Source organism: Miscanthus floridulus, chromosome 10 (assembly GCF_019320115.1).
Source record: "Miscanthus floridulus cultivar M001 chromosome 10, ASM1932011v1, whole genome shotgun sequence".
Taxonomy (NCBI): Eukaryota; Viridiplantae; Streptophyta; class Magnoliopsida; order Poales; family Poaceae; genus Miscanthus; species Miscanthus floridulus.
In genome coordinates this window covers 18745064-18770709 of record NC_089589.1, presented here as the reverse complement: position 1 = coordinate 18770709, position 25646 = coordinate 18745064, and the positions used below count along the sequence as shown (strand labels likewise).

Sequence of the window (25646 nt, the reverse complement as noted above, 5' to 3'; positions counted from 1 at the left end):
CCCCTCGCGTGGCCTTAAACCCGGTTTGATCCGCTTATTTTTTCATCCGAAACAGTGTTTTTCTCTCACAAATTCATCCAGCATTCCTCCAAACCATCCAGATTCCTTCAGACAAGCGAACAGTAGTGCCTTTTGCTAGTAACCTGTTTTACTGATCCGGGGATTGTTCTATGTGTAATTTGCTGAAAAATGTTAACCTGGCGACCTTTTGCTAGTAACCTGTTTTACTGATCCAGGGATTATTCTGTGTAACTTGCTGAAAAATCTTAACCCGGTGACCTTTTCCTAGTAACCTGTTTTACTGATCCAGGGATTGTTCTGTGTAACTTGCTGAAAAATCTTAATCCGGTGACCTTTTCCTAGTAACCTGTTTTACTGATCCGGGGATTGTTAGTAAGCTCGATCGGAAAGGTTGGTCAAGTTTGAAGAACAAAAGGAAAAAAAGGGACAAAGTTGATTTTTTCCTTTAAGAGAACATTTTGTGATGCTTCTTGAATTCTTGTTTGGACTGAAGACTACATTCCTATGTGATTATAAGAAATGGACTGTGAAGCTAGCATGGAACATCTCTTGGAGCGCATGCTGCTTGATCCAACTGCAGAGCCCATAAACCTGCCATTATCGCTTCTCAAGGCCATCACGAATGATTTCTCTGATCATAGGAAAATTGGCAGTGGTGGGTTTGCAAATGTGTACAAGGTAAATACTTACAAGTAACTCGATCCCAACTGTCCTTATTCTGATCTAAAAGGCATAATGCAACTTTGTCACTGTAGGGCGAACTTCAGAATGGGACAGTCATCGCTGTGAAGAAGCTGTTCCACAATCTTGATATGGATGAGGAGAAATTTATCAAAGAGGTTGGTTGTCTTATGAAGGCAAAGCACAAGAATGTAGTGCGATTTTTGGGGTACTGTTCTGATACACGAGGAAAAGTATTGAACTATGAGGGGAAGGTGATCCTGGCTGAAGAACGACAAAGGTTGCTCTGCTTTGAGTTCCTGCCCAAAGGGAGTCTTGACAAGTATATCACTGGTATGTTTCCTTTCGATTTATTTTTGTTGGAAAATCCAGAAACCCATGTAAGTTGAATGCCTTCTTTTTCTCGTTCCTAGCATTCAAAATTATATTATTGACAACTTGTTCCTTTCCTCGATTTCTTTTGTATGAACGGAACTAATGATGAAATGCGAAGGACTTTTTTTTTGAAGAATCAGAAATGCAAAGGACTTCAAGTATCCTAATACCCATACCCCTCCAACTAAAATATAATTCACTTTGCAGATATATCTGAAGGACTTGAATGGAGGACACGCTATAAAATAGTCAAGGGAATTTGTGAGGGTTTACATTATCTTCACCAAGATATCCATATGGTTCACTCAGACCTCAAACCTGCAAATATATTTCTGGATGAGAACATGGTACCGAAAATTGCTGATTTTGGTCTTGCAAGGTGCTTTGATGGAAAACAAAGCAAGACTATAACTTCAAAAGTGATGGGAACATTGTAAGTTAGCAAAGCAGCTTTAAAACACTTGTCTCTTGGTACTACTACCATTCGGACCACGAAACTGCAAATATACTGTTGAATGAAGACATGTTGCAGCCCTTTTCTTTTTAAGTGACTCAAACCACAAGATCTCCCTCTCCCTTGTAGGGGATACTTGGCACTGGAATTCTATGATGGAGTGATCACATTCAAGTCAGACATATATAGTCTCGGTATTATAATCACAGAGATATTAACTGGACGGAAGGGTTATTGTGACATTCAGAATGTAAGAACAGCATGTTCCAAGACTAATAAAGGATCGAGCTTAAAATAACCGTCTGATTAGCTTCTGCAATATGGGTTTGTGCACTGTACAACTACAAGCCTTATACAATGTACTTTGTTCAGTATTTCTGAAGCCTGCTACTAAAAAAATTATAGTTCCTCTTTATTATAGAAGAACTAAGTAGTTGATACTGGCCCCTCCAATGTCATATTACCGTTCCTCCCTTTTCTTGACCAACAATAAAGTATATATTTGTTTTGTACTATCTTTTTTGTATCTACTTATAATATATATAAACATTAGGGGGCAACTCCTGCTGATCCCTAAAAAAAACTGCTAAACTTTATAGGATTTTTCTTTTCTACTGATTTTATGAGTTTTCTAGAGGAACTATTATAAGAATGTCTTGAACTCCAACATTTGGTTATATTTATATACATCAACTTGAGCTTAGGATTGCGTAAACATGGTATGGAGTTGATTTAGCAGTGGAAACAAAAGAAACTGTATGGCATTGAACCATATTTTTCTCCATGCACTAGCACTACTACAAAAACAAATTTGCGCAGCGTTGCGATAACGCTCTCCGCGGCGGGCTCCTATTTTTGCCCGCTGCGGTAAATCCCACGATTTACCGCGGCGGGCATTTTTTATTTACTGAGGCGGGCACTTTTGTCCGCCACGGTAAATCATGGCAGGCATATTAAGAGGTCCGCCACGGTAAATCGATGTACCGTGGCGGACATCCTATAAAGCCCGCCTCGGTTAAGGCCGAGGCCCAATAGGCCCAGGGTGAGGCCCGTAGCGGGTACTGGTATAAAATGAGCACTTAGGGTTTCAGTCCTCTTACCTCTCATCCCCAGGCGCCGCTCCCACCTCGCCCACCTCGCGGCCCGCGACGAGCACCTCCACCCCGCGACGACCCACGACGCACGCACTCCCTCCGTCGCCAGCGTGAAGGCCTCTCCCACTCCCTCTCTCTCCCTCTCCCACTCCCTCTCTCTCCCACTCCCTCTCTCTCTCCCTCGCCGGCGTGTGAAGGCCTCTCTGCGGCGCAGGGACAAGCGAGGTCGCGCGCGCCACCACCTCTCCGTCGCGCGCGCCGCCGGCGTGTGAAGGCCTCTCCGCGGCGTAGCATCGAGCAAGGTCGCGCGCGCCACCACCTCTCCGTCGCGCACGCCACCACGTGGGTCCAGGACCGTGACCGGATCTGGCGAGGAGAGCGCCGCCGTGCCCGGTATCTCTCTCTCCCTCTCTCCCCCACCCTCTCTCTCCTCTCAGTACCTCCCTCATCTCTCTCTCTCGTAGGCGAGGAGCTGCGTGGCACGTAGGGACGGGTGATCCACACGGCGGCGGATCCAGGCGGCCGCGTCGACTCCCTGCGGCGTGGATCCACACGGCGACGACACGGATCCACGGCGAGACGGCCCCAACCTGCGGCAATGGCGCAGATCCTGCGAGGATGACCTCCCCGGCGGCAGATCCGGCAAGGTGGAGACCCCGGCGGCGGATCCAGCGAGGTGCGGTGGCGCCAGTATTGGGTTGTGAATGGGCTCGTCGGTGGGCTCAAGAATGGGCTCGCCGGTGGGTTCCTGGGTTTTTTTTGAAATGTTTAACCGCGGCGGGCATCCTAACATGCCCGCCGCGGGAAATCGTTTAACCGCAGCGGGCAAAGCGGCCCGCCGCGGGAAACCGAAAACGCCCGCCTCCAGTAAAGTTTGTGTAGTAGTGTAGGTAGTTAACTTAGAAAATTGAAAGATTGGAAAATAAGCAATCGAGCGGTAGGCAAAAGATACACAGGACAAAATAGGAATAACGTGGCATAGAACTGAATGTATATAGTCATACAAGCTATTACTTACAGCAGGTTAAATCAAATCTCGGAATGCAAGTCACATAGTGTTAATTTAATTGATTGGGCATTTGTGTGTGCTTTCCTACTCCAACATATTGTTTGTTCTAAGTTTGATACCAACTTGGTTTGCACGTGTTACTCCCACTATTCTGTGATACTTGTCCATAGCACACCGTGCACTCAAACCAAGCACATGCTAGTTTTAAAATAACTCAAATCAAAATGAGTATACGTGCATGCCTTATTAAATGTAATATATATAGCCATTTTTTTCTACTGCATTCAGTGGCATAGCTAGACAAGCGGACAGGGGGTGCTTGACTAGACAAGGGTTGTTGGACTTATTGAAAATGGATTGAGTTTCGGATTTTAGGCTTATTTTTCTCTTAGGCCCTGTTTGATCCTTGAAATTGAATTCATTTTAATAATCATAATTTAGACATATATTAATTAAGGCCCCATTTGGATCATTGGAATTGAATTCATTTTAATAATCATAATTTAAACATAGATTAATTAAGCTAATATGAATGTATATGGACTATATTTGTATATTATTGTTGACCACACGAGAGAGATACTTATGCGTTGTATTTCTACCATAGGGGAACGAGTTGAAGAACATGTTATAAGTTGCAAAGTAGAAACATAGTGTGATGATCTATAGAATCAATTTCCATCTCCCATCCTATGAATTTGAGATAGGCTTATATGTGAACTTTAGAAAGTTGTGGAATGACAAATTCCAAGCCAAATAATAGCCTAATCTATTAAGTAGATTCCAATTCCTCCAAAATGAAAGAATCCAAACAACCCCTTAGAGATGATTTTATGGACTTTTATTTCTCTTAGGGATTCTCCAGTACGGTCCTTACTTCTCCCCTGACCACATTTTATTAGGGGTAGGGTATGAAAATAATGCAAAGCGCTACTACACCCTCGATATATAGTGGAAGATAATTTTCTTCCACTATGGACAAGTGTTGCTTGCAGATTGGAGGGGGTAATATTGAGTATATTGTTTACATGTACTACATACATTGGATTTCCATTTATTGGACAAACCCTTGCTCATATTTGCTATTTCTTAGCTAGGTACTTCAAAGTTGGAGTATTAGGTTCAAATCGAACCAGGAAGACATATGGTTGCAATATGTGAGAGTATGTGCGGAGATTGGAAGACAGTGCATTGACCGTAACCCAGCAGATAGGCCACATACGCTTTATATAATTGAGAAGCTGGACCAAATGGAGCGTACGTGCGGTTTCATTGAAACTGACATCTGTGCTTCATCGGCAACGCAAGTAAGTGTAATCATGGCACATGTATATAGCACATACTATCACAATGGCCTAGCATCTTGTGTTTTTGCCGTATGATAAAAATATATTTTTAAACCTTTTAAAATCTACAGCAAATTAAAATTTTGTTGAATTATGTGCAAAACGCCATTTTAAAAATATTTTAAACTTGCATTAAATGTCATCTTATATACTAGTGCAAAATGGTACTTGAACCATCACTAGTATCGTTCTTCTCTGGTAACCTAAATTCCACGACTAATGCATTCGTTTTTCCTGTTTGCTGCCATATGCATGGGAATTGCTTACATGCAGATGGAATCCAATATACTATTAGTTTGTTAAGGCCTTGCTTGGATACCCTCGTATCTACTTCATTTCACATGTATTGGGTGGAACTTAAACTAATTTACACCTCATTCCTAAGTGTTTTTTTAGGAATTAGAAGGGATCAGAGGCCCCTACCGACCGGTCAATATATATTAGATATGTTATTAAAAAGGTTTACAAGGTCAAGAGATTTGGGGTCAATTAAGGAAAAAAAAGCAGACAAAGAAAATAAGGTAAATCACAAGACTTTCTATCTATACGCTAAGGGGAATTCAAAATACAGTTGTTAACTGAGTGTTTCATGTGGATCCAATGCATATCTTTGAAAATTCATTTCTTGTATAATGTATGCTTAAATTAATTCAACAATTAAAAAGATATTGGTGCCTTTTATTTAACTATTAAGATTGATCAAATCTTTTCATTAACACCATGCTTTTTCATGACCGGAAGGGGTATTATCAATTTATCATTGATTCCATCACACTACCGGAAACCGGCACTTTGCCGAGTGCTTTTTTTCGGGCACTCGGCAAAGACGGTCTTTGCCGAGTGCCAAATAAAATACACTCGAAAAAAAACACTCGACAAAATGCGTCTTTGCCGAGTGCCTTTTTTTTGCGGCAAAGATGTATTTTGCCGAGTGCTATTTTTTGGCAAACGGCAAAATGCGTCTTTGCCGAGTGCTTTTTTTCTGGCACTCGGCAAAGATGTATTTTGCCGAGTGCTATTTTTCGGCACACGGCAAAATGCGTCTTTGCCGAGTGTTTTTTTCTGGCACTCGACAAAGAGGCATTTTGCCGAGTGCATTTTTTTTGGCCCTCGGCAAATCAGTTTTTCAAAGCAATTTTTGAGGCCCTAAATGAATTCAAATAAAAAACTTTTCAACTACAAATTTGTATAACTTCTTAAGATCTACAAAGTTTATTTTGGTCATTTCTTCATTTGACAAAGCGACAATAACGTTGTTCATAAAATCTACATCTCTCATTAGTTTCATGAAAGTAGAAGAGAGATATATAAGATTTGTGAACAATGTTACTACCACTATGTCGGATGAACAAATGACCAAAATAAACTTTGTAGATCTTGAGAAGTTATGAAATTTTGTAGTTGGCAACATTTTGATTTGAAATTATCTTGTCATTCAAAAACGACGTTTTAATTTGAAAATTTTAAAATTTGAATTTTTCAAAAGACCTCGGATGGAAAAACTTCCTAAATGAAAATTGTAGATCTCCAAAAGTTATGAAACTATGTAGTTGACAACTTTTTGATTTGAAATCATCTTATCATGCAAAACTACGTTTGAATCTCTCAAATTTAAAATTCGAATTTTTCAAACGATCTCGGATGAAAACACTTCCTAAATGAAAATTGTAGATCCCGAAAAGTTATGAAACTTTGTAGTTGACCACTTTTTGATTTGAATTCGTTTAGGACCTCAAACAAGCAATTTACTCTCGGTTTAGTATAATATATGAGGATAGATAACGTAATCTAGACACAAAGTGATAGTGTAGTGTAGTGGTAGAGCAACAGAAACGTGAGGGAGATGTCGTGAGTTTGAATCCCGCCGGCCATGTTAGCTGCGAATTTAGCGCAAAAATGCACCGACTTAGATGAAGACGGGCGGGCGCTGGCTAGTGGCGGCCTCCCTCGATTTTTTTTTTTGAAAAAATTTTCTATTATTTTTGGGTTTTTTTCGCATTTTCATTTTGCCGAGTGTAAATCTTTGCCAAATGCTTTTTCGGCACTCGGCAAAGGCTTTGCCGAGTGCCCGACATGCGGCACTCGGCAAAGAAGCCTTTGCCGTGAAGAGATATGCCGACAGCTCTTTGCCGAGTGCAGCACTCGGCAAAGGCTTTGCCGAGTGCAAAGTCTTCTTTGCCGAGTGCAATTGCACTCGGCAAAGCACGCGTTTCCCATAGTGGATCAGGTCCTAATCCTTTGACGAGACTATATCCATATATATTTATTAGGTGCTGGATGTCTACCCGCTGAATATTTGGTTTCCCTTCAAGCAAAACAAGCTCATCAAATGCCCAGTGACACTAACGAATAAGACAGGCGATCTTATTGGTGTTTGTATTAAACCGACCAGCCTAGATGCATGTTCCAACCCTGCCTATCTATGTGTGGGAGCAGCTAGAGTATATTAAGGATGACCCTGTATCATCACTTTTCAGAAGGCTGGAGCCACATTTTAGTGAGACCATTTACATGACTATGAGGAAGCAACAACATCCCCCGCTACAAGCAGACAAAGGCATGTTTGACGTGGTGATGGTCGCCACAAAGTCAGAGAGACCTCCAACGTTTTGATCAACATTGGAACCATGGTAATCACTACTGCAATCCACATGTTTCCCTAGAGTTCCAATTCCTAGGGAAAATTAAAGGCCGAAAACTATAGGGAAACCAGTTCCCAAGGGTGTTTCGTAGGGAACATTTCCTAGGGTATGTTTGGACGGGAAACAAGTTATTGCCCTACAGTTTCCTGAGGAACAATAGGGATCTCAGTTTCCCTAGGAAATCCATCTCTAGGGAAATCTGCTGACACCACCAGGATCCATCCTACATGTAAAGTTGCTTTCCCTAGGACTTTAAATGATCTCTAGGGAACTAATTGTACCTCCCTAGGAACAGGTTCCGTAGGGAAATTTTATTGCATGGCAAATTATAATTTATATATGCAAATTTGAATTTGAATTCAAATACAAATTCAAATTCTACCAGATGAACACAATCCAATGAGCATTGATTACGTGCATTCATTAATAGGTACATTGCATATGACAATACAATTATGATGTTCACCAATACTTCACAGCTACTAAGCCTCAAAACAACAAACACACGATCCAAAAGGAGTTCTTGTCCAATGCATGTTATGGCAACGGAACAGACTACATGTTGTCTCAACTACTAAGCCTCAAAACAACAAACAATAGATCCAAAAGGAGTTCTTGGCCAATCCATGCATGTTATGGCAACAGAACATAATACATGTTGTCGAAGCCATGTTTTGGCAACAAAAGGTGTCAAAACAATGGAAAATCATCCGGCGGCGGAGAGTAGGTACCACCACCACTTGTACTTGCTGCATTTTCATGGCCACGGAATCTTCCAAGAGCAATTCTACTCAATGTTTCATCAGGAGTTTCTATTCCAACGGAAGAGCCACCAATATAAGCCTATTCAATTAAACAAGGAAATCAATTAAATAAGTGGAAGTGTGAGGAAAAAACTTAACAAGTTTGAATATATATTGCACTGAAAGGTAATGCCAAAGTTCCATGTCTCGTGTGATGTACAACTGATATTACTAAGCCTATGTTACTTGCAAGGTAAAAAGGAAAAAAAGGAGGACAAATAATGCACATACCAAGCAGTTGAAACTCTACAGGACTACTAGACAGAAACATCAAGTGCCAGTACTATAATGCAACTAGAAGGGTTGGCCAGGTAGATAGATATGATGACAAATCTTTCAGCTTACATTGATATTTCTTCAAAAATATTTTACATCATGAACATTATAGTTCAAAAAGGCAATCAGCTGGTACTGGTACTGCATCAGGTGTGGAAGCTATTAGGAAGATTGGAACAGCTTGTTTGATTCAAGGCAAATGATACGAGCCTGGGGACCTGATTCATGATTTGGTCCTTTCCTAAATTTATTTAAGAATTTCATTTTAATCGTCATCTCAAGAATTGTTTAAATAATTAATGTGTAGAAGCCAAAGTATGTTTGTTGACAGAACATAAATACAACTGACCAAAGTATGTTTGCCTTACCAAATATGATCCAGTAGTTCAGCATAATATTTGTCAACATGTTACGTACAACAAAAATACAAAGACGGAAAAAAGCATGCTAATCATCAAACTTACATTGTTGGGAGAGGGATTTGAAGATTATGGATCGGCATATACAGGAGGCGCGGGTGGGGGAGGCAGAGGAGGAACTAACGTTGTAGGCATACCGGTGTACTGAACAACACTCGGCATTTCAACAATCCAATCCAATGTAAACTAATTAAAAAGTTGCTCACGGGTACCAAGATGAATAAGGAAGGATGCATGTGAGATGTCACCTCCATAAACTTTTGGATGTTCTCATTGTGAGCATGCAACATTCTACCCCATTCCAACATATTTTGCGCATATTCCTTGGCCACGCGACTATCATGAGCTTCCTTCCTTGATGGTTCCTCTTTCTCTTGGCGTTGACGTCTAGCAGCCATTGCACAGGCACGACTTCTCCTCAAGTCAGGGAGGACTTCTTTGTCATTGATCATACCATTAAATGTGGCCCATTTTCCATGTGGGCGACCACAAGAGAATTCATAAAGAGCTCTAGCACCCACGGGAGAATGCAACCAATCAAAATCTGGTCCATTTAACTCAATGGCCTTAGCTTTGTATTTATCCTATCCCATATAAATTAATGTGTGAATAGTTGCTAAAGAAGTAAGAAGGATCAGCAGAAGAATGCTCAAGTTCCTCATCTGATATGCTGAGTGGGAAAGCATGGGATCTTGCCATTGAGCAAAGAGTAATTTAAACTGCTCGTTTGTCATGCACAGCACATCACTTGTTTGAGTGAATTTCATGCACACGTCACTAAAATTGCTGGTTTTGCAGATTGCGTTTACAAGGAAGAAGGACTTTGGTAAGGAAGAGAGGGCGCTCAAGTGGGCACATGAGCTGAGGATGCTCCATGGGCTACAGCCACCGGATGCCAAGCTGTTCACTGAGAGGGAGGTGAATGAAATGGCCAAACAGGCGGAACGGAGGGCTGAGATTACAAGGTAACATGAAATCCGCGGAGATAATCTTCTGCAAAAGGATAATGATACGATAGTATCACTTTGGGGAAAGAAAGGAAACCGATATCGGTGTTTTCCATGATCTCTCATATGCTCTAGGATATTTTTATAATCCACTGAGATAATTTGAAAAAGAAGTAAAGAACACTACTAATTCGAATTATATCCATTCAGGATCCAATTCTTTGTTACTTGCAGCCTTGCAGGCATGCCTTTGATGATGGGAAGCATCTTTCTTCCATTGGAACATCTCACATAGTGTCAATATGTATCAGATGTATAATGTCGATGTGAGCTAACCATTGGCTGGTTGATGTTCCTTTGCAGGTTGAGGGAGCTTCACACCCTGAAGGGGCATGTGGAGTCGGTCGTGAAGCTCAAGGGCCTGGACATCGACACCATCCAGCGGTCATACACATTCTGATGACCCTGGGTTGAGTACAGATATCTGTTTGTCGTGAAGGAACACCTAGTTCTGGCATGTGACAGTCGCCTGCCTGTACTTTCCATACCATAGCTGCACCATTTACAGATCAACATAGTATATAGTACATAATGAGAACTCAATGGCCTGTGTGAATAGTTTTTCCATCACTACAAAAAAGCAACTTACTGTGTTCACTGATGGGTCAAGCTGGAGAGGAAATTGGAAAGCCCAGTGGAAACGAGAAAGCAAATTATTGGTTGCTTTCACCGGCAGCAATTTGACTGAATCCAGACCTAAATTCCTAGCCAGAAACGAGAAAACAAATTATTGGTTTCTCTCTTTTGGTTCTGGAATCTAAAGCTTTGGCACATTGGCTACGGAGGGTACAGTAGATGGACGTACAAGCAGTAGCTGGGGCGCAAGGTGGGTAGTATCTGGGGCTGGTCGGCGGCGTCTGGGGCGCGTGGGTGATGGCGCCAAGGGTCCGCGGTCGATGGCGCACGGGCAGCGGCGCTTCGGGAGCTTGCACTAGTAGAGAACAGACTTTCGGTTTTTGGCTTTAATCTCGGCCAGATTTAGGCCCGAGACTAAAGAGAGCATTAGTCCCGGTTGGAGCAACCAACCGGGACTAAAGTCCCCTGCCCAACGGCTACCGTCGCAGGCTTTTGCAGTAGGAGACTTTAGTCCCGGCTGGTGGCTCCAATCGGGACTAAAGGTCATCCTCTAGTCCCGGTTAGAGCTACTAGCCGGGACTAAACCTTTAACCCCGGTTGGTGGTTCCAACCGGGACTAGATAGTGAGCTATAATCCGGGCTTGAACCACCAACCGGGACTACATGTCCCGGGCTATATACTTTCTCCTTCCTCCTCTAGCCCGAGCCATTTCAAGCTCTCTGCTTGCTCTCTATTCTTGCTCGTGGAAGGAGTTATGCTTGCGGGATTGGTGAAGACTTCATTCCTCCATCCATTTTTGGGTTCTAAAGGTTAGCACCTTTATCCTCTCCTATTTCGTTGCTAGTATGGCTCATTTCATGTTTTAGAAGTAGAGAAATTTGTGGGTTTTTTAGATTGGGAATAATGGTGGATTTTTTTTTTGATTTTATGCCATTTGAGCTCAAACTCACTTGATAGTTTGCACATGTAGATGAAGGAAGCTTATAGTAGTTCATCAAAATTAGTATCCACCTTTCATTGCTAGTATATATAGCTCATTTCATGGTTTAGAAATAGAGAAATTTGAGGTTCTCTAAATTAGGAATAATGGTGGATTTTTTTATTTATATGCCATTTGAGCTCAAACTCACTTCATAGTTTGCATATGTAGAAGAAGAAAGCTTATAGTAGTTGATGAAATTAATGCCATTTGAGCTTAAACTCACTTCATAGTTTTCATAGTATATATAACTCATTTCATGGTTTAGAAATAGATAAATTTATGGTAGTTGATGAAAATGAGTATAGAGAGTAGATGTCGACTACTTCTGGGTTCTCAGCCTCACATGGGGTTCCTGAGCGACTGAGGCCAGACCTCCCTCTCACTGCGTGTGGCGAGTGTAAGCAGAAGACTGTGTTGGAGTACAGAGTGAAGAAGCAGGGTCCCAACCATGGTCGCATCTTTTACAAGTATCCAAATCGCAATGTGAGTTCTTTTGGCCGTGTTTTTTATGGTTTGTTGACATTTTTGTGATGATTTTGATTAAAGTTCTTGATTTGTTGTTCTAATTTCAGTGGGATGATACTAGATGTAAATGATGGTACTGGGAGGAAGACTATGTAAAGCACGTGCAAAAATCGTGTGCATGAAGAGGCAGTGAACCAGCAGAAGAAGCCCATCGTTGAAGAACTAACCAAGGATTTATCTATTTTTGTTGGAATTGGTCGTGAAATCCTTATTCTGTTGAAGTGCATTGTAGGTTTAGTTTGTTTAGTGCTATTTGGGATTGTCCACATTGTATCAAGGCTTTAATAAATTAATGTTCAAGTGAAACAACTGTGGTATAGGATATTGATTAATCATGTTGAGTGATTGATATTTTGGATCTTTTAATCAACTAATCGTGCATGTTGTGTAATATAGGATATTAATTAATCATGTTCAAGTTTTTGATATGCTCATGTAATGCAGATGAACCGGTAATGGATGTACAAAGTTGACCGCGGCTCCCAAGAGTTCATTGATGGCGTGCATGATTTCATAGGTGTGGCCGAGGCAAACACGCGGAATGGTTTCATGTGCTGCCCATGTGTTCTCTGTGAGAATGTGAAGGATTATGCTTCCTCAAGGACCCTTCACAAACACCTATTTAGGTCGGGTTTCATGCCAAACTATATTTGTTGGACCAAGCACGGAGAAAGCGGGGTTATAATGGAAGAAGATGAAGAAGAAGGGGATGACGACAACATTATTCGTGGGTTCACTGAATACAGTGCCTTTGATGATACTGCAATGGGGGAAGATGAAGAAAAGGTAGCGGCAGAAGATGAGCCCACTGATGATCTTGGTCAGGCCATTCGCGATGCACAGAGAGACTACGAAAGTGAAAAGGAGAAGATCAAGTTCGAGCGCATGCTAGAGGATCACAAGAAATTGCTATACCCAAATTGCAAAGAGGGACATAAAAAGTTGGGTACCCCACTGGAATTGCTGCAATGAAAGGCAAAGAATGGTGTATCTGACAAGGGATTTGGGGAGTTACTGAAAATCACAAAGAAGATACTTTCGAAGGATAATGAATTGCTCGCTACTACATACAAAGCAAAACAGGTTGTCTGCCCTCTGGGATTAGAAATCCAAAAGATACATGCATGTCCTAATGACTGCATCCTCTACCGTGGCAAAGAGTACAAGAATTTGGATGCATGCCTGGTATGCCATGCATCGCGGTATAAGATCAGGCGAGATGACCCTAGTGATGTTGAGGGCGACAAACAATGCCCCAGGACGAGAATCCCTGCCAAGGTGATGTGGTATGCTCCTATAATACCATGCTTGAAACTTTTGTTCAGAAACAAAGAGCATGCAAAGTTGCTACGATGGCACAAAGAAGACAGTAAGGTAGACGATATGTTGAGACAGCCCACTGATGGGTCTTAGTGGAGAGCAATCGATAGAGAATTCCCGAAGTTTGCAAAAGACGTAAGAAACTTAAGGTTTGTTTTAAGTACGGATGACATGAATTCTTTCGGGGAGCAGAGTAGTAGTCATAGCACTTGGCCTGTGACTCTATGTATCTACAACCTTCCTCCATGGTTGTGCATGAAGTAGAAGTTCATTATGATGCCAGTGCTCATCCAAGGCCCGAAGCAACTGGCAATGACATTGATGTGTACCTGAGGCCATTAATTGAGGAACTTATACTTTTGTGGAATAGAACAGACGTACGTGTGTGGGATGAGCACGAACAGGAACACTTTGACCTACGAGCATTGTTGTTCGTAACAATCATGATTGGCTTGCTCTTAGTAATCTTTCAGGACAGACAAACAAGTGATATAAGGCCTGCATGCACTGTTTTGATGACACCAAAAGTATATATTTAAAAAAATGTCGGAAGGTCATGTACATTGGCCATCATCGATTTCTTCCTTTGAATCAACCCCTAAGAAGGAAAGGCAAGCATTTTAATGGTAAGCCAGAGACCTGAACAAAGCCTCACAACCATAGTGGTGAGGATGTCTTCAATATGGTCAAGGATGTAAGTAGTCTTTGGGAAGGGACCTAGTAGCCAACCTGTTTCGAATGACGCTAACGGACACGCACCCATGTGGAAGAAGAAGTCTATATTTTGGGAGCTACCCTATTAGCAAGTCCTAGTGGTCCGCAGTGTGAAAAAGCTAAGCCCCCACTATTATCAGACTATGACCACTCTCTCAGTAAGTCATATCAGGCTACGAAGAAAGCAGGGAAAGATGTTGCATAGCTCGGACAACAATCTTTGCAATCAATCGACCCGCTCGTTGTTCACGACGATCGTCTTGGTGGCGTTATCATCGATGAAAATGCTCTGAATGACTTCATGGAGACAACTGGTCTCACAATGAATGAGCTTATAATGGGGACTGGATCACCACCAAACGCCCAGTGCTGTGATGAATGGCAGAACTATGAGTATGGCGGGAGTCTTGTCAACCCTGACTCATTCTCATCGCTGCCAATGCAAATGTACTTGTTAAACCAGTGGTACTTAGCTGCGTGTAAAAATGATCTGACATGGATTCTTGTAAAAGTTAGAGACTAACATTACTTCCATGGTGAGTCACTTATACATGTTGAGTTCAATGAATTACACCAACTATTCCACCAGGAGGCTCTCGACAAATCTCTCATCAGCTGCTTTTGTCTGTAAGTGATTCTTTCTATAATTAAAGTCTATTGTACGTTAGTTCGTTGTATGTATATAATTATCCTCACACTATATTCTTCTGTACTATATATATGCAGAAAGGAGATGTTGGAACACAAAAGAAGACGGGTCTTTGATGTTGGTTTCTTTGATCCATATACCATATACCAGGATAATGTTCTTCGATGGCCAGTTGAAACGGAGAGGAAAATGTTCAAGTTCTTACATAAACAACATTACAAGTCAACGATACTCTTCCCTTATAACTTCAAGTGAGTGTTGTTAGTGTCTTGTGCACATTTTATTTTGCTTACTCCATGCATGTTGAGTGTAATTAATGATGTATGCCTGCGTATCAACTTGCAGCTTTCACTAGATACTGTTGGTCATCGATCTTACCAGAAGTCGTCTTTGTATCTTGGAATCAATGAGAAAAAACAAATCAGAGTACCAAGACATGTTAGATCATCTCCAGAGGTAATTTCGGTCTCACACTATATCTGTTACGCCATTTTCTTGATATCATGGGAATAACTCCATTTATTTATTTTTCTTGGGTAGTGCTTGGCTAAAGTTTACTAATAAACACCCTGGTCAATGGAATGTGCCTTTGCAGATAGTCGAGCACCAAGTAAGTACTAGCTAGGTCCCTGCATCTTTATTTAGTTTAATTCATTATTACCATGCTTCATTAGTTGATAAGTCATTTTCTCGTAAAGTGGTGTCTGAGGCAGGGGCCAGGGAACAACTTATTTGGATACTACGTTTGCGAGCACCTCATGCAGTACTCGTTGAAAAAAAGTGAAGAGTACCTCGAAGTACGTAAACAATATACACAATTTATTTATTACCATTGTATTGATATATATACACACACTAATCATATATTCATACTGTTTTCTTTCATTCGAAGCGTGAATGGAGGAAGCAAAAGGTCATACGAACTGAACAGATCAAAGCAATTAAAGAGTCATTAGCAGAATTCATTAATGACCAGGTCTTAAATAGCAACAAAGAGTACTATGATGATGGAAAAAAAATTAGTTCTCAGCCATGACGATGAAGATGATTAGGATTGAATGTAATTCCAGCAAGTACAGTATATATACAAGCTTTTGTTAGCTTAATTATGTATATAGTTCCATGTACAAGCTTTTGAAATACTTGTATAGTTTCATACATTTTAATTTGTTATGTACTTACAATTAATGCTTGAACGGAACGTATGGACGTATATAAGTAGCGTAGAACACATATACGAAAAGCTAATTGAAACAAAAAAGAATTGAATTGAAAAGAAACCATAAAAGAAAAAGGAAAAAAAGGTACCTTTAGTCTCGGTTGGCAACACCAACCGAGACTAAACGTGCCAGCCCCGGGGCAAGGTTTGGAGCCCCATTTAGTCCCGGTTGGTACTTCCAGTCCCGGTTGCCTGACTTGGGACTAAAGGGGAGGGCCTTTAGTCCCGGATTCGCAGTCCCTATTGGGAAACCGGGACTGAAGGGATTTCCTAACCGGGACTGATGCTCAGTTCTGCACTAGTGTTGGGGCGGTGCTGGGGTGCTCCAGCGGTGGTGCACCACGGTGCTGGGGTGCGCAAGCAGCGGCACTTGGCGCGCATGGGTGGCAGTGCTGGGGTGTGCGGCGCCCTCACATATCTGGCCGGAGAGTTGGTCCACGGGTGTGCGAAAAGGATAAGACTAGGGAAAAATGACGGGTGGGAGGTGATTCTAAGGGCGGGACCGTGCAGGTGAAGTTGGCACCATAGAGATTGGGGTTCTAGGGTTAGTCTATTCCCTAAGATTTCTATTTCATTCTTAGGTACATACGACACGCAAGCGCCAACATGGCTGTAACAGAGCCAACGCTTTTGCTTCTCTTGATGAAACCATGGATTTTCCTAGGGAAACACGGTTTGTCAAGAGGACTCTAGGGAAACAAATCTTTCCCCAGGCCAGTGACGAACGGTAGGGAACCAAATAAAACGTAGGGAAACTCGTTGATTACAGCAGTGAATGGAGGCAGGACAAGTCTGAGGACCCATTGGGACGAGCCAAGGAGTTGGGTAGTGTGGTGCATCTAGCAACACTGAGGGCTGCTGTCACCAGTTACCCAGCAAGATGCCAGGAAGTAGCAGCCCATCAGGTGAGTTGAGTTGGTCATATAATTAAATTATATATTCGAACTGCATACATATTTACGTACATGTGCCATTATATACATTCAAGTCATTGGCACTCCAAATTTTTATTTGACATGCATGCGCCGGTAACAGTACTAGCGCAAGACATTTTCCTCGCGTAGTCCCTTGGTTAGGGGAGGGCGGCGTGTGCTTAGGGCGGGTGGGAGGTGGGCGGATGAAAGGTCGTAAATGGCTAGAGGGAGGCGTGAATAGCCTCATAAAAATTCTACAAAATTACTAGAGCAAACCGGTTAGTAAAACAAACAGCGCAAAGCAAGTTTTGCTCTAGCTCTACAAGGGTTGCAAGCCACCTACCAATATGCTAGTTGCTATGATCTATAATTCACACAAACTAGCTAAGTCACTACTACTACCACTAGTGAAGCTAGCACAACTTGTTACAACTAAAACAACTAAGCTAGCTACAACTACACAGGACAAGAGCTACTACACAGGTAAAGTAATGAAAGTAATGCAAAAGTAGAGAGGAGTATACCAAGCCTGGCAAGTGACAATAAGAATACCAAGAGACAATTTGACACACGATTTATCCCGAGGTTCACTTGCTTGCCAGCAAGCTACGTCATCGTTGTGGCGACTCACTCACTTGGTTGCTTACGCGCTAATAGGCATCACATGTCTAGCCCACACTTGGGCACCGTAAGAACCACAACAAGATGAGGGTAACATAAGCCACGACAAATCCACTAGAGTTGCTTTTGGCGCTCCGCTGAGGAATAAGCACAAGAACCCCTCACAAGATCACCGGAGTCACCCACGAACAATCTCCAACACGTGCCGAACCTCCACCGCTGCTCTAAGCCGTCTAGGTGGTGGCAACCACCAAGAGTAACAAGAAAACCGCAGCAACAACGATCCCCAAGTGCCACTAGATGCAATCACTCAAGCAAATACACTTTGGATCACTCCCAACTCACTTTGGATGCACAATGCAAGGAGATGAGTGGGAAAGGATTGGCTCAGCTCAAAGGATGCTATTACATTTAAAAATGTCCAAGAGAATGAGCTAGAGCTGGACAAGGGGCTTAAATAGAGAGCCAAGCTCTCAACTAGCCGTTACTCCCCGAAACGCCGTCAGACCCGGAAACGGGAGCTTTGGACCAAGCACTGTGGGTCCGATGCTCAAGAGCCGCCACTGGTCGATCGCCATGTGTCCCAGTCAAGCGAAGTAGCCATTGGCGCGCTCAATGGCTCCCTGCTGTACCCTCCGGACTGAGCTCTAGACGCGCACAGTAGGCTGGCCAAACCAATGCTGACTAGAGTCTGGAGCAGTCCAGAGAGCTCTAGAGAGCTCAAAAACGCTCCGGACTCAGTCCGACCGAGCCAGCCGGACCAAGCGCTAGGGTTTGACACCCCTAAACCCCTTCGGCCTGTAGCTAGGATCAACGTCCGGACTCGCGCACCAAGGTCCAGACCCCTGCCCGAGCAGGGTCTGACGCTGTACTGCGTCCAACCGGACTCTCGCTCCATGGTCCGGCTGCCTACCTCAGCAGGATCCGATGCCTGTGCGACAGCACTATGCACCTAGGGTTAGGTACCGAACCCATGCGCCATGGTCTAGTCACCTCGCCCACTAGGGTTCAGTGCCCCTAAGTCACTCCTTTTCAACTTCTTTCTTCCACCCTTGCTTCCATGTGCTAACACCAATGTGTCTCAACACTTGTGCACGTGTGTTAGCATTTTTCAAAAGCATTTTCAAGGGTCAAGTTAGCATACACTAGGTCCTAATGCATATACACGAATGACATCACCTAGTGGCACTTGATAACCGCAATTACTATGATTTTCCCCTCTTCATAGTACGACTATCTATCCTAAACCCAGTCACACTCTCTATAGTGTCTTGACCGGCAAAACAAAATGGCCCTATTGGTTATACCTTTGCCTTGAGCTCATTTTGTTTTTTTTTCTTCTTTTCTAAGCTGGAGCACTTGATCACCATCACTTGGCCAACTCCTTCACTTGAGTGCCATCTAGCTCCATCACTTGGACTTGGACCAACCTATCTTAACTACACACTTAAGCATAGGGTTAGTCCAATGGGTTTCATCAATTATCCAAAACCAAACTAGGGCTTTCAATCTCCTCCATTTTTGTAATTGGTGACAACCCTTCACAAAGATATATAATCAATAAAGATTTGAATTTGAGTTGCTTGCCCAAGCAATTTGTTCATGAATTAAAGATTGAACAATCACCACAAATTTGATTTTGGTAGTATTAGCTCCCCCTACATATGTGCTAGTGTGTTTGGTTTAAAGCTTGCACATGTGCATGAAATGGAGTTGTGGGAGAGTAATAGCTACCAAAAGATGTTAAGGTGCAAAGAATGGACCTTTGAAGAGTGATACCAATCAGAGTGCAAATTTTCACCATCCTTTGCACCATGTTAGCTAGATACATCAAAGACACTAGATACCTCATGAGATCAACATTAGAAGCAATGTTCTAGTACCACTTGAAAGACAACATGTATCTAGCTACCACCTATGCATGCTAGTTTTGAAAGCATCAATCAAGTTCTATACTAGCATACACCACTCAAGCATGTATATTGAATTTAAAACTTGTGCAATGCAAGCAATCATATGAAAATGCACATTCAAATGAAACATACAAGTTCATGAGCTTGCTCCCCCTACTTGTGTGGTCAAATTTTAATTGATCCCCTTCTATTTTTCATTCTCATTTCTTTGTTTTTTTCCTTTTATCTCCCCTTTGTTACTATCTTTGTGACTATCTCTCCCCTTTGTCATTAATTGCCATAAAAGGTATGGCTCAAATTTTAGTTAGGTTGAGTTAGTCATCTTGAAATCAATGGGGATGGATATAGCTAGGTGAGGATCATTAGTTCATTTGGTTCAATCTAGATCACTTGCATAAGATATTTAACTCAGTTTGAACCAATGACAAGCTTCTTCACACATCTTTCAATGGTTATCTTTCCAATTGTTGAGTTAAACACATGTAGCTCATTTTCTAGATTAAACACTAGGTTTACAAGCCCATAAACATATCATATGCTACCACTATATCATATTAAGCATAGAAGCAATAGTGGTACCATATAAGCATCAAATACATTTAATTTTCATGAATGAGCCTAATTAGCATAGGAATGATTAGATGCACTAAACTTGTCCTTAGCAAAGTATGAATGCATATTCCATTCAATTTTACCTTTGCTTTGTCGGAGGAGAGGCATGTCATATAATGGGGGTGCATCAACACATATTTGAGAAGTCAAGCATGTTCGATTCATTCCTTAGCTTGCAAAACCTATTCTCATATAATGGGGGTGCATCAGCACAAGTGGCTTGGTGAAAATATAAGCAAGTTCATCATCGGTGCCCACACTCTCAATTGAGATATCACTCTTTTGTTGATGATCCCTTATGAAATGATGATGGATATCAATGTGCTTTGTCCTTGAATGTTGAACTAGGTTGTTGGTGAGCTTGACGGCACTCTCATTGTCACATAGCAATGGCACTTGTTTGTACTTGCATCCAAAGTTGCCTTCATCCAAAGTAATTGAACATAACAACTACCGGCGGATATGTATTCGGCCTCGGCAGTTGATGGTGCAACACTATTTTGCTTCTTTGATAACCAAGATACAAGTGACCTTCCAAGCAATTGACATGTGCCCAATGTGCTCTTTCTATTCACTTTGCATCCCGCATAATCAGAGTCCAAATATCCAATCAACTCAAAGTTAGACCCCTTGGGATACCACAACCCAACATTTTGTGTATGCTTCAAATACCTCAATATTCTCTTTGTTGCCTTCAAGTGACTCTCTCTTGGTGATGCTTGAAATCTTGCACACATGCATACACTAAACATGATATCCGGCCTTGATGCGGTGACATAAAGTAGACTTCCAATCATTGATCGATACAACTTTTGATCCACCATGTTGCCACTAGTATCCAAGTCCAAATGACCATTTGTCCCCATTGGTGTATGTATTGCCTTTGCATCCTCCAATCCAAACTTCTTAGTCATGTCCTTGATGTATTTCCCTTGACTCATAAAAGTACCATTCTTCATTTGCTTGATTTGGAGACCAAGGAAATAACTAAGCTCTCCAATCATGGACATCTCAAACTCATTAGCCATCATATTTCCAAATTCTTCACAAAAATCTTGATTGGTTGATCCAAATATGATATCATCAACATAGATTTGCAACACAAACAAGTTTTTGCCTATCTTCTTGGTGAAGAGAGTAGTGTCAACTTTACCCATTCTAAAGACTTTTGATAGCAAGAAATCTCTTAATCTTTCATACCATGCCCTTGGAGCTTGCTTCAAACCATATAATGCTTTCTTCAACTTGTAGACATGGTTGGGCTTTTTGTCATCTTCAAATCCGGGGGGTTGCTCAACATATACCAACTCATTGATGTACCCATTCAAGAATGCACTCTTCACATCCATTTGATAGAGCTTGATGTTGTGGACACAAGCATAAGCTAGCAAGATTCTAATTGCTTCCAATCTTGCAACTGGGGCATATGTTTCTCCAAAGTCAAGACCTTCCACTTGTGTATAGCCTTGTGCTACCAATCTTGCTTTGTTCCTTATCACTATCCCATCTTAATCTTGCTTGTTTCTAAACACCCACTTGGTACCAATCACATTGTAATTCTTTGGCCTTTCTACCAATTTTCAAACTTGGTTCCTTGTGAAGTTGTTTAGTTCTTCATACATAGCATTCACCCAATCAACATCCATCAATGCATCTTCTATCTTGGTTGGTTCAAATGATGACACAAATAAATAATGATCACAAAAGGATGCCAATCTTGATCTTGTTTGCACACCACTTCTTATGTCCCCCACTATTTGATCCAAAGGATGATCTTTTGTAATGTGAAATGGTTGGAGAACTTGTGATTGATCATTTGTTTGAGATGAACTAGCTTGTTGATCTTGCACTTGTTGGACTTGAGATTCATCATGAGTTCCACTTGTACTAGCTTGATTTTCATTGACTTGCACATTTGGAGGAGGGATCACTTGATATTTGTCATCTTCCACATCTATCACCTCTCTAGGCCTTATATCACCAATGTCCATATACTTCATTGCATTGATCAATTGAGTGCCTCTCACATCATCTAGATTTTCTTCTTCATCTTGAGAGCCTTTGGTTTCATCAAACTCAATATCATGCACTTCTTCCACTATCTTGGTTGTATGGTTCCAAACTATATATGCTTTGCTTGTAGTGGAGTAACCAAGTAAGAACCCTTCATCACATTTCTTCTCAAATTTGCTCAATCTAGTGCCTTTCTTAAAGATATAACATTTGCAACCAAACACTCTAAAGTATGCAATGTTGGGCTTTCTTCCATTCAATAGCTCATATGGTGTCTTCTCCATCAAAGGGTAACAATAGAGTCGGTTGCTACAATAGCAAGTCGTGTTGATAGCTTTGGCCCAAAATGAATCATTCACATTGTCCTCACTAAGCATAGACCTTACCATATCAATCAATGTTCTATTCTTCCTCTCAACAAGGCCATTTGATTGTGGAGTGTACTTGGCTGAGAATTGATGTCTAATTCCAAAATTATCACATAACTCATCAATTCTTGTGTTCTTAAACTCACTTCCATTGTCACTTCTCACTTTCTTGATTGTTGTATCAAACTCATTTTGGCATCTCTTGACAAAAGACTTGAATATATTAAATACTTCAATTTTGTCAACAAGAAAGAAGACCCACGTGTATCTTGAGTAATCATCCACTATCACAAAGCCATACTTGTTGCCTCCAATACTTGTATATGTTGTTGGTCCAAATAGATCCATGTGCAACAATTCAAACTCTCTACTTGTGCTCATCATGCTCTTCTTAGGGTGTGTATTTCCAACTTGTTTTTCGGCTTGACAAGAGCTACATAATCTATCCTTCTCAAACACCACATCTTTCAAGCCCTTAACCAAATCATGCTTAATCAATCTATTCAATTGTTTCATTCCAACATGACCAAGCCTTCTATGCCATAGCCAGCCCATGCTAGACTTAGTGAACAAACAAGTTGATAATTGAATTTCACTAGCATTGAAGTCAACTAGATATAGGTTCTCATATCTAAATCCTTTGAATATCAAATCCGAACCACCCACACTTATAATCTCAACATCATCTACCCCAAAGATGCACTTGAAACCAAGATCACAAAGTTGTGCTACCAATAATAGATAGAAATTCAAGCTCTCAACTAACAACACTGTCACACCGAGTTTTAAAGACAAAACTGAGTACTAACTATATGTGTGCCCAGGAAGTCAAATCATACATATAGCGACAAATTTACAATAGTATCAAGAGACAATGCTTTATTGTATAATGAAATATACTCATATTTAATACTTATATCAGAGTATCATGGAATGGTAGCTAATCTTCAGGCTCCATTCGTCACAGGGACGGCTGGCTGAGGATAACATATGCCTAGCACTTCTATCAGTCTTCTAGAAACTCCTCCGTAACTCCATCAATCATTGGAGCAACTTTTCTAAAGTCTGGGGTGTGGGGAAATAGCAAGGGTGAGAACATGTCGTACTCAGCAAATATAACATGGGGTTCATGAGGCTCAAAAGGTTGACACTGGTTTACTGCGGTTAGCTTTTAGTGAGTCATAATTTTAAGCGATTGAGTAGCAACGAGTTTATCATAAGTTCATCATAAGCCCACATAAACACATGATTAGGTAAACATGAATAATGAATAGCATAAACAAATTATCATTAGTGATCATCTATTATGTAAGAGTTCTAAGGCCGCTCGTGACCGTGAGCACAGCTGATATACCAGTTTTACACTCTGCAGAGGTTGTACACTTTCACCATGAGTCGTAACTTACCCTTTCGCTCGAGGTCGCGAGCCTCTTGACCCACTACCAAGGAAGGTCAGCAGGGTTCACTATAAAGTCTTTCAAAGGTTTGTCTAACAAGTCAGGGCCGCTAGGTTTCTGTGCCCTGTGAATGTAGAGCTCCCCTTCCCGATGGCACATTCCGCGTAGGCTATACACACAAGGACAGAGGCCGCACTACACCCAACCCGGAACACACCCCTCTTGCACCATAAAGGTAACCACTAACAAGCTAGAAAATGTCCTCATACTTGACTAAAGCCAGAGCTATGTAGCACTCATGGTTGTACTGTAAGTCCCGGTTGACCACTTACAGATAAGTCCTTAGGAAGAGAAATCTAGAGCACCATAATAACAGCCCAATGCTCTAGTCCTCTTGAGCCATGTTGCTAAAAAGTATCTTTTAATATTTATTGCATATACCGTTAGTCAAGTTACAAGATCATAGTTTTAGTTAAGCACTAGCATCACACTACCCAATGCAATACCCCATAGGTGACAAGAAATCCAAGATATCAAATGGCTAGGAAAATTACTGCGATTGCCAAGGTAGACACATGCATATAATTAAGTTATTAAAGTGAATAGGACAACAAGGATGATCCCATGCTATACTTGCCTTATATGCTTCCTCAAACTTTCTCATACTTTGCTCCTGGTCATCATCTTCTGATCTTCAGCGCTCACAACCGGTTCTCGTTCTACTCGTAGCAAGCACCACGCATAGGCAAACATACAAACAATAATAAAAGCAACTAAGAACAGTACACCACATGATACAAAACAACGTACTAAAAGAGAGCTAATTCTACGGTCACGAGATCACAAGAGACACCGAAAAACGGAGCTGCGGTTGAAAAGAAACGACTATCGGGAGTTTTATATTATAAAAGGAAAAGAACAACTACAAGCTTGATATATTTTAATTGAGCAAAACCATGTGAAGTATATTAATCCAGATTACACAAAATCACATTTTATTTTGAAAGCTGAGTTAAACTAGCCATATTTTACTAACGTATATTATAGTATAATTCAAGTTAGATTTTATCTTTGCCAAAATAAAAGAGAGCACCTACTCGAACCGCATGTGGTGTGGATTCAAGCTAAAGAAATTATTATAATATAAAAAACACATTGGTGATTGTAATTAATTAAACCATATAAATATTTGCATATAAAATGTCGAAGTGTGACACCTATATTGTTTTTAAATTCGAAAACTCATTGCCTGTACATTAATCAAATTAATTAATATTTATCTATAAACAGTGAAACATGTGGCATGATCAACTTCGCTGCTAAATTATCGATTACATCGACGCGAGCTTAACGCAACAAGAACAAACTAAATCGAAGCTAAACGATAAAGATATCAAGAGTTTAAGGTTTAGAAAGGATTATTTGGCAAGAATGATATTTTTGGTACTTCACGTTCAAACGATAGATTAAGGATAAAGATGATTATCATCTGGGCAAAGGAATCAATGCATGGAGCGGCTGACCTTCAACTATTCATCAGGGTGCTCGTTTGCATGCTGCACGATGTAGCTTGCTAGTAGCAAGAACAGGGCGATCGATTTGCAGCTGCATGAGATGGAGTGAAGTTGATTGACAAAAGGAAGGAACACGATTAAGCATAAAAATAAATAGATCGAAGGGATATAGGAGATCGAC

General features: G+C 41.2%; 1 protein-coding gene across 1 annotated transcript; it reads left to right on the top strand.

The window, feature by feature from the left end:
- Nucleotides 1-540: 540 nt before the first annotated feature.
- On the top strand, nt 541-10527 carry LOC136488118 (cysteine-rich receptor-like protein kinase 44). The gene is made up of 7 exons (XM_066485151.1): nt 541-699; nt 777-1035; nt 1285-1510; nt 1661-1781; nt 4732-4941; nt 9919-10085; nt 10431-10527. The coding sequence occupies exons 1-7, from the start codon at nt 541-543 to the stop codon at nt 10525-10527; spliced, it is 1239 nt and encodes a 412-aa protein (XP_066341248.1).
- The last annotated feature ends 15119 nt before the right edge of the window (nt 10528-25646 follow it).